Raw genomic sequence first — 10,734 nt, forward strand, 5'->3', positions numbered from 1 at the left:
TGTAAATTGTTTTGTTTAAAATGATTCGTTTTCATCAATTCAACATTTTTATTTAATGGTTTACGCGTCTCAAACATTTAATTTGATTAAAACCAAATATTTTTGGATGTAATAATTACAGCTTTTGTTAATTGATCAATTATTTCACTTTTTGCAGTGTATTTTCTACCACTGATAAAACTTTTGGGCTGCACGGTGGCGCAGTGGTTAGCGCTCTTGCCTCACAGCGAGAAGGCCCCGGTTCAAATCCCGGCTGGGACCTTTCTGTGTGGAGTTTGCATGTTCTCCCCGTGCATGCGTGGGTTTTCACCGGGGACTCCGGCTTCCTCCCACCGTCCAAAAACATGCTTCATAGGTTAATTGGTGACTCTAAATTGCCCCTAGGTGTGAATGTGAGAGTGAATGTGTGTGTGATTGAGGCCCTGCGACAGACTGGCGACCTGTCCAGGGTGTACCCCGCCTTCGCCCAACAGTAGCTGGGATAGGCTCCGGCACCCCCGCAACCCCGAAAGGGAAGAAGCGGTCAAGAAGATGGATGGATAAAACTTTTTTTTTTTTATCATATGCTGTTGATTCTCAACGATTTGAATAAAGAAATATGATTTATTCATATTTGTCCTCCATTAACCAAAAAAGAGCTACAAGAATATGTTAGAAAAACCAAAAACGCATTTTTTTTTAATTGGAGTGGGTCTTTTAGAAGCAACAAAAATGATAAACCCAAACTATTCTAACACCTTGTGAGGGCTGTGATGCAAAAATGACCACACGCTTAAATCTGACATAAATATGGTTATATCAAAACAGAAAAAAAGGTTTTGATTGTAAAATCATAAGCTGAACACGGAAGTTCTAGTCTATTTTCAGAGCTTTTCTCAGGCTCTCCCTATAAGGATCCTGTTTTATATACATTTGATGAACATTTTGTCCTCTACACGCTGCCTCTGAAGTATCTACATAGTATTATTATTCACTTGGTACGGCACACAATTAGAATTGAACAGAGTCACACTTGAAGTCACCAGTTACAGACACAGACTGAGGGGCATTCGAGTATGCACACATAACTTTCTTGTCTCTCCAGGGTAAAAGCAATTATTCATCAGCACAGATCACAGGACGGCGTTCGTTATTATTCAACCGGCGCCACAAACTACAAGGAAACACTGCGGATACACGCACACACACATTTATTTTTTTGAATACTCAAACAGAAAAAGAGTGAGAGGTGCACAAACGTCCACACAAACGTGTTCCAGAATTCCAAACCTGATGAAGCAAAGCAAAGATCTCTCGGGGGAAATCACAGTAAAGCTTAGAGCAACATAAACTTGTTGTTAATTGCTGCTCCTCTTTAACACGCACAAACCAATACACACGGAAGGAGCTCTTCAAAACAGTCAAGCAGGATTTTTTAAGGGTGCTGGTGGCTATGTCTCAAGACGTTTTAATTATTCCGATATTAGGCAAATGTGCAAGCATGTGTTTGTGCCAACTTGTGTGTTTAGTTGACCAAAATCTCCTAAAGCTTTTATCTCCCATTTAAAACTATTTCTATAATAGAGGATTAATACCTCCTTTAATAGCTTTCTTGTTTGTGCAAAACATCTTGAAAATCGCATGTGTGAATTCAAGCTCAAAATACAATAGATGGTACTTCTTGTTCGATTAGATATGAGTGTACAGTAAATAACAGGTGGTTTATCCGTCTATGCATTATTGATTATCATCCAGTGTTTACACCTCTACAAAAGCGGAAGTTTTGTCCTTGTGCTGTTCGGCAGCATTAAGGTCTGAGTTAACTCAAGGTCAAGGTGATCGGGGGTTTTCTTTCTCCACAAACAGGCTGTGAAATCTTTACCACGCATTTTATATTCTATTGTTCGGCACTTTAAACAGAATTGGCCAAAATATCCATTTTAAAAAAAATCAACCTTAGGTTAAAAAATATCACTATGTCAGACCTTCTCGCTGCTTTGTGGACTTTTTTCAGTGTAATCATGACTCACAGCAGTCAAGGATCAGATTGTTTTTTGTGTTGGAAAAATGTCTGTATCTTTGAGCGAAAATTTGATCCCGCCAAATGCGCAAAAACTCACCAACATTTGCACACGTCTAGTACCCCTCCCCCGATGACATCTTGGTGAGTGTAATAATAATTGGGCCAAAAATTGTTTATGAAGCGGAAAAACTCATGAAACAAAAAACCATGTCGGGGATGTCAAAAGATGTTTCAAAACTACACAACCTACAGCTTGGCGGCCATTTTGTGGCAGTTTTCTTTGATCTTCATGAAACTTCCCACAAATACTACCAGCTTAACCAAACAATGACCCCTGGAGATTCATCGACCTTTGACCTCTGCCATCTTGAATTTTAAGAAAAAAAAAACACTTTTAGTGCCAGTTACAAAGAAAACTCGATTATCTGAGGGATTTTCATCAACTTCTCAGGCATTATTGGGGACGCTACTGTGAAAAAATGTTCAAATAGAAGTTGTAGAATTTGTGTGGTGGGCTCCCAAAAGTGGCGTTCTCCTGTTACTTGTACATTTTTTAACAAAAAATTCAAAAAATTGTGATATAATGATCCCTGGCCAGAGCAGAAGAAATAATATAACATAGGATAAGAACATATAAGGAATGGTTAGAAAATAACCTCCGTTGCTAAGGAAATCCAAAAGTTTACTTTCGTTGATTCTTCTGAAACTCATGTTGATCTGTTTGGTATCCCCTAGTGACCAAAACATAAAATGGTTGCTATGGAAAAAAAACAAACAAAAAGCCGCCATTTTGAAATAAGTGTTATTTACATCAATTGACTAACAGAGGCAGAAGTGGGGAGTCAGGGGAGCGTAGTGAGTCAGGTCAGGTCAAAGGCGGGCAGCCAGGGCGGTTGATGGCGCTTGGAGGCCGTACAACACTGCTCGCAGCTTTAATTTTGCACTTTTTTTTTAAACAACATATTTTGTTCTGAGTCTTGATTGGCTGTAGACTTTGTCAATCAATCTCCTCTGTGCTGCATCTCCTGTACAGAAAGCGTTCCACTTACCTAATATGAATAAATCTGCAACGTTGTTTCCATTCTTTAAAGTTGGACTTATTTTAATCATTTGAGTTTAAACAAGAGAGAAAAGTGTTAAAATGTTAATAAATGTCTGAGAAAAGCGTTTATGCTAATACAGAGGGGGTTTTACAGCCTTAAAACGTCTGTAATTTTGCGGATTTCACTTATCGCAGTTTATTATTAACCGCGATAAATGAAAGAATGCTGTACTCCTAAAAATTCTTTAATTCCTAAATTCACTAAAGATGATAAGTGTTAAAGTAAGAAGACTAAACATGCATAGGTTGCCTTTTTGGGTTTTTGGCAAAAAAGGAACAATTAAAACATAAAACGTTTGATACCCATTGACATGCACAGTGGTGGAGACATGATGACATGGGCTTGCTTTGCCTTCTCATATAATCAAGGAGGTACTTACATATTTAGTGGATCCCAGATAGAAGAGCAGGTTATCAGGTGTGGTGGTTTTGACATGAAGGATGATGGTGTTGTACCTCCCTTTTCTGATGTCGGGACGGTAACTACGAAGACAGTCGCCGCCCGATGAAACCGAGACTTTAATCTTGAAGGAGGAAAAGCAAAACAGAGCTTATTATTTGTTAGGGTTTGTGTTGCATGTGTGCAATGGAGTCTGATTATTCATGACATTCTCATCCCCAAGGCGTCACATATTGAAGTTTGGCTAAGGATTTCTCAGCGTCACTTTTTGACATTTTGGATGTCCCCAACTCGTCATTATTCGTAATATAAAGGGTCCGCAACCCTCGGGACGCGATACTGGACACAGTACCGGACACAGACTGGTCCTCAGGATGCGTCCAGCAACATTACCATTACCCGGTCCAATTCAGAATGCGGCACCTGACGCGGTATCGAGCCCAAACCGGTGCCAGACGCGGTACCTGGTGTGAACCAGGGCTGGACACAAACTTGTACTGGGTTAGGGTAGCGGTACACTCCACATCTTGGTACTGGACCGGTCCCAGTTTGCGGCCTGGAGACTGGGGACCCTTGATTTAATGGGAACAGCCGACACGTCAATAACAATGAGCTGGGGACGGCGAAACGTCAAAAAGTGACACAAGGGGGGCCTTAACCAAATATCAATATGTGGACGTAAAATAAATTGAATATAAGAATATGTTGGATTATTTAATGTATAGCCAACACAAGATATATAAATATTTATATATACATATTATATATACTGCATGTATATTTATATATGTAAAGGCAGTATATATATATATATATATATATATATATATATATATATATAAGTATATAGGCACTGCATCACTTTCAAACACAAACATTTTGAATTTGATTAATTAATCTAGCAATTTCAGGAATAAATGAAATGAAAATGACGTCACAAATACAAATTCATATAATATATATTTAAGATATTATTTTATACATTGATAAGAAAATTATATAATCTTTTTGAAGTTATAAAATGAGCATCTGAGAGATCTTTTCTCTTTAATCAGATTTTTAAGCATCTTTTGAACTCACTGAATTGGCTTGTTTTCTGGCCTGGCTGATCAGCTCCTTGATTTGGGAGATGTTGCGTCTTAAATTGTCCTGCATCATTTTGATTGGCTGCAGCTTCTCCAACAGTCTGTCAGCCTCGTCCTCCAATTCCTTCACTTTAGCTCCGGCAGCGTGGACTGAGGGAGGACAAAAATATACAAATCAAACTCGCGTGCAGAACCGTAAACGTTCCTTTTATCTTCATAAGGAAGAGATCAGCTTAAAAAAGAGGCGAGAGGAAACACGGAAGGCGAATGAATAAGAAGAGTGAGAGCCGTGTAAAAAGCTGGCAAACAATTAGTGTAGCTGAGCCTCTAAAAGAACCGTTCAAATGTCATTTTACTGTAAAAGGAGGAGATAAAAGGAGATGGAAAAATTAGAAGATAAATTTACAAAAGAGGATCTACGCTTTGCAGAGCTCTCATGCTCAAGCAGAGTCATTATGAGAAGCAACTTTTGTACAAAGTGGTCATAAAATGAGTGTGGCGCACCAATACCATCGTTAAATCAGTTTAGATATTGATTACTTCAAATAAGGCCAAGTAGCTGTTTAAAATAAAAATATAAATAAATAAATAAAAATAATAAATAAAAATAAATACATTTTGGTGACGCTCCAGCATTGGTGCACCACTGAAAATTATACACGTTTGCAACAAGATAAGTAAGATATACATACTGATTGCTGTGGGGAATGGCAAAGAGAAAGAGAAAGAGAAATAAAATTCAGATGAAATGAAAAATTTGTAAAAAATAAAAGTCCAATAAATCAGTTTATTTTAAGACTAAATAACTTCTGTGACAAAACAAGCAATATTAAAATAAAAAAAATAAATAAAAACAGTTTTGATTTAAAGTAAATCATAATTACATTAAATTGAACTTTTTTTTTTTTTTTCAAAATAAAAGCACAAACAATAAAAACTTTACTGTTTTTCTCCGGGTCCTGGATCATCTGATTGGCTGCGCTGACTGTATCCTCCAGCTCGCTGTAGTTGAGCTGCAGACCGCCGAGGCGCAGGTTGAGTTCTCCCAGGCGCTCCAGGACATCGATGGCGGTGGCGTTGGCGTCAGCCGCTACAGCTTTTGTGGCTGCCAGCTTAGCTGATGTGTCTATGAAGGAATAGGACATAGATAAAAAAAGGACTATAATTACTAGAGCTGTCAGGCGATTAAATTTTTAATCGCGATTAATCGCATTTCCCGAGTTAACTTGCGATTAATCGCAAACTAAAATGTGGCTTTTTTTTAAGGAAAAAAACGTGTGCTTTGTGGAATTTAGCAGTTCTACATTTATTATGAAAACAAGAATGGCAAAATTAATAGTTTTCCTCAGAAATACTTTATTTTGTAACATTGTATTGAGATAAACTTTCTAAACAATAAAAGGCTGTAACATAAAATGCCTAACAAAAGCCCAAGTGCAAGTGAAGGGCATTTTAAATTTAAAACTTAAATCAACGTTCAGTAAAATAAAATAAAAAACATCAAAAATAACATTTCCATAACACTTTCATGTTCATTTTTTGTCAGGACCAAATCTTTTCCTCCTCTGCTGAACTACAGTAATAAATGAAATAGAGATTTATCATTTCAAATTAACTTTGTTTTTTAAAACATTAAAGACTGAGAAAAGCGGGATACACTGTGGATAGTTTGACAGTCTGTTACTGCCGCTGCGTTCTCTGGCTGCAGCTCGATACAGCGACGTGTCCAGCGGAGCTCACGCCATGAATATGCCGGCAGACAGACCGCTATGCTGGGGCTGGATCACGCTTAAACTTCCAGAACACTTAAAACGTCCAGACGTGGTACTGGACGCGAAACGGAGCCGGGTTAGGGTGCAGGAGCTCTCCAGGTCCTAGCGCCGGCCGGTTCTAGCTAGCAGCTCGGTGGTTGGAGACCCGCCCGTGATCAAGTGAGAGCAGCCGGTGAGTTAAAGGGGGGACGCCCGCTCACAGTATGGAAAGGCACGTATGAGAAAAATCCGCGATTAATGCGTCAAAAAAATTGTCGGCGTCAAGCACATGTCAGATTAATGCGTTTTTAACGCGACAAATCTGACAGCCCTAATAATTACATATAATAATAATAAATCTCCCAAATCTAAAATAATTAAGAAGAAATGTTGCAGTTCCTCGAATGACCACTAGGGACTGGTAAATCAAAATTGACTCCTGTGGAAAAAAGTTCACATTAACACAAAAAACCAGCAAAATGTCAAATTTTCATGCTTATTGTTTAATTTTGTAATATTAATAATTAAAGCAAAAAAATGTCCAAACCAGTGGTATGGTTGCTTTAGTGACTTTTAGGTGAAGAAAAGACATTTTTTGATGTGGGCCACAACCATTTAAGTTAAATCCTGAACCTACTTTTTATTTAGTTATTGCAGAATCCTACAGATATCATCAAAAACTTCAGTTTAAGTGGATTAATGTCTATGGGAGTCTCCCTTTACAATCTAGACACAAACTGAGGCGTTCTTGCATGTGGAACAAATAGAAAACGACATTTGAGCAAACTAAAAACCACTAAAAAATAACAGTGAAACTATTAAGAAATAAAATTATTTTTTGATTCATAAATAACATTTTATAAAAAGAACACAAGGTTTTGTACTAAAACAAACAACCCCTGCAATCGCTTACATTTAGACAAAAAAAATGCAATTTTTATTTCAAATATCTAGACATTATTTTGCTGTCTTACACTTTAAAAAGTTGGATGAAATAAGAAAAAGCTCTGTGATGTGTTTCAATTCAAATAATTAATTTACATCCAATTGCATTTTAGTTGATGATTATGCAACAAAAAATGATTTTAATTAAAAAAAAATGTATATTATAAACTCAACCAATTACAGACCTTTTGTTAAATTGTTTTAATGTTTTATTTTTTACAGTGTGTGTCGCTCAAGTTGGGATATAATCAAAATGCTTCACTGAAGAAGCATTTTTTTTTATTTTTTAAATTTTTTTATTTATTAATTCTTTATTATTTTTTATTTTATTTTTTTCCATGGATAAATCTCTTGTTATTACATCTGACTTAGATGCATTTTTTGTCTAATTACTTTCAAATTATTAAAACGTTTTTTTTGTTTAGGTCCAATTTTCAGTTTTATCTAATAAAGTGTTTGATGATTTACTATATTAATTAAACTGTCCCAACACTAACAACTAACTAGAAACTAGAAACAACTATTTTTTAGATATTTTGCTTCAAAGTCACTCTTTTCAATTTAATTTGGAATTAAAGGCTTTGTTTAATTTAGAGTATTAATCTCTCTCACCTTCACCTAAGAGCAGCTAACTTTTATCAGCACACAGCTATTGATCCTTTCTCTTCTTATCTCAGAGCAAAGTAGGCACGTATTTCTACCTACCTGCTCACACACAAACACAGGCGGAGGATTTGTGGAGACGTACCGTTGGGAATGGCGCCGAGCGTCGCTTTAGTTCCATTGATGGCTTTGAGAAGCTCTTTGCTCTTGTCTTTTGCTGCTTTAACTCGGCCCTTGAGGCCCGCCACGCTGTCGGCATTTTCTGTGAATACATGAGCATCACAGGAAGTAAATGATGACAGCAATGCATGTTTGAATGTTGCAAAAAGTCCTCCCAATTTGATCAACTTTTGAGCTGTTCCTTAAACGTTCCGACTGTTCCAAAGTAAAATGTGGATGGATTTGACTCTAATTCTTACACTTGATTATCTTGCAAGAAATGCAAAGAAATCTGGAAAGCTTCACTTGGACTGTTCAGTACCAGAAATATATATTTGAACTTTTTTGGCTAATCAAAAATTATTTTATGATTAAAATTGTTGTTAAAACGAACAGTACACCCTTAGAAATAAGGTAATACTACTTACATTAATGCATATTTATAATATTATAGATTTTTTTTCTGCAAAAACTTGCGAAACGTAAGATTTGAATCTGTTATGAAGACATTTCTAGAACTTTTTTAATGTAAACATTTCTTAAATTCACACTGAAGTTCTCACTCTTAGGTAACACATAAATCTGATAATCATCTGCATAAAAATGTACAATGCCAGATTTGGTTTTTTAAATTTAATTTAATTTTTAATCTCAATTTAATTAAAGCAAAGGCACATTTTGGTAAATAGTATTGGTTCTAGAATAGATCTTTGTGGAACTCCAAAGCTAACTTCATAACCCTAAAATGACCAAATTCCCACGAAAGTTATAACTTTAAATACACACTCCAATCATCTTTTGATTTATTGCTAAAGTGTTCCCAGTGGTATTTTAATCATAGTTATCAATCAATCAATCAATCAATCAATCAATCAATCAATCAATCAATCAGGCAACCAATACAAGCAAAAGCACAAAATGTAAATAGTCTCCTCCCACACCCCCTTTCACACCCACACACCCCTTGACTGATGGAGATAAACAACAAGAAAAAGTTATTTCTTTTATTTAATCCAAAATCTAAAAAGCTGTGTCGTTTTCTAGGACATAGTTTCTGCAGAGCAGTAGGAGTCCGGAAGAAATTTGCCTCTGAGTTGTGGGTGGGACAGTTGGTGCAGAGCAACTCCGCCCCCTTTCCCCTCCCTGTTGCTGAGAGCTCAATGCAGCGACCTTAAAGTCTGCTCAGCGTGTTATTTTTTTTATCTGCTTCGGATTCACAACAATTTGAACAAAGTAAATCCTCGGAAATGCAATTTTAAGCTTCATTTTCTCAATACACGTCCTCCATCATCAGAAAAATACCACAGGAGCATGTTAAATACAACATAAACAGCATCTTTAAAACACTTTAAATACCTCTGACATCATTTTCCAGTTGCTTTGCCTTGTTCAATAAAACGTGGCTCTTCTGCAGAGCACTCTTAGCCGCCTCCTTTACTGGGACGTCTGGACCCATAGCCTACAAACGAAAAATAAAATGACCAAACAATCACAATCTCGCCTTACAGTTTAAGAAATAAGCAAAATGTACATAAAAATGGCTGCATTGTGTGGCTAATAAGCACCTAAAATTGACCTACTTTTCATGAATTCTCTAACACATTTAAAAAAAATTAAAAACGTTAAAAGAAATTCTTAACATTAAGTGACTTTTTTATGCATCAGTAAATTAAATACATTTGAGTAAAAAAATGACAATAACATGAAAAGAAGTGGTAAAAAAAAGAATAAAACAGGAAAAAATGTGATAGTAAACTGAATTTTGTGGTGCACAGTGATGATTTTGTAATAAAAAAAGGAGGAAGAGGAAAGAAGCGGGTCAGAGACGAGCTTTGATCTCTCTGCGATAGCTAAAGAGAACGACAAGCTTACATTACAGCTGCTGCATACAGAAGTGTTCACACTCAGCACTGAGAGCACTCTCGTAATACGGAAAGCTGAAGTGCTTCTGCCTACTGTCTGAGAGATTTCTTCAATATACAGCACAGGTTCTGTTTGTAAAGTGACTTTTTGATGCTCACCAAATCCTAAAAAATATTTTCAAGGATGCAAAAAATAAATAACTTCTAGAAAGATAAAAAAAAAAGTCATTCTGTGCTCTTACCAGCTCCAGCGCCTCGGTTCCCCTCTGTTTGGCCTCTTTGGCTTCTTTTTCTGCAGCATCAACTTTGTCTTTAATGTTAGTGTAAGCGTGGAACGCGGCAGTTGCGTTGAAGGAGAGGTTTTTAGCCTCTGCTAAAATGCTGGAGAAAAAAAAAGAAAAAAATATGTAGGTTAATTTTTTTAAACAAAATTAGCTCTTTTTTCAGCTTCTTAAAAAATATAAACAGTAAATACATTTTTAAAACATAAATTAAAAAAAAGAACATTTTACACAATTTGTCAATTAAACTTACTTAGCAGGAAATAAGTCTGGAATGTAAAATGTGTGTGGGTATTTGCTTTAATTCATATACCTTTATTGTGAAAGCACACGTTTATACTTCCTGTTCATTTTAAGTAAACATCTCTGTTTTCTCTGAGTAATATTGTAGACATAAAAGTCTTTCTTTTAGTTCTTTGAGTTCTGCTGATCTTACTGTTCAGGACCGACTCTAATGTTTATTTCTCATATATTTGCCACAAACTGGTTGAAATAGCTAATTTTCTCCTTATTGTACATGGAAATATAGCTTGATGATTGACAG

The 10,734-nt window shown here is 36.2% G+C and overlaps 1 protein-coding gene across 1 annotated transcript in view; it reads right to left on the minus strand.

Moving 5' to 3' along the window:
* The window catches only part of lama2 (laminin, alpha 2), a 179,570-nt gene that overhangs the window by 27,684 nt on the left and 141,152 nt on the right, over window positions 1-10,734 (minus strand). Inside the window, exons 45-50 of the mRNA XM_036210649.1 lie at window positions 10,152-10,290; window positions 9,404-9,506; window positions 8,034-8,150; window positions 5,533-5,715; window positions 4,585-4,739; window positions 3,485-3,628 (exon numbers count right to left, since the gene is read on the minus strand). Of these exons, the coding sequence (XP_036066542.1) occupies window positions 3,485-3,628; window positions 4,585-4,739; window positions 5,533-5,715; window positions 8,034-8,150; window positions 9,404-9,506; window positions 10,152-10,290 (841 nt within the window). The remainder of the gene's footprint in view (window positions 1-3,484; window positions 3,629-4,584; window positions 4,740-5,532; window positions 5,716-8,033; window positions 8,151-9,403; window positions 9,507-10,151; window positions 10,291-10,734) is intronic.

The sequence above is a fragment of the Oryzias melastigma genome, linkage group LG24 (assembly GCF_002922805.2).
Source record: "Oryzias melastigma strain HK-1 linkage group LG24, ASM292280v2, whole genome shotgun sequence".
Lineage (NCBI taxonomy): Eukaryota > Metazoa > Chordata > Actinopteri > Beloniformes > Adrianichthyidae > Oryzias > Oryzias melastigma.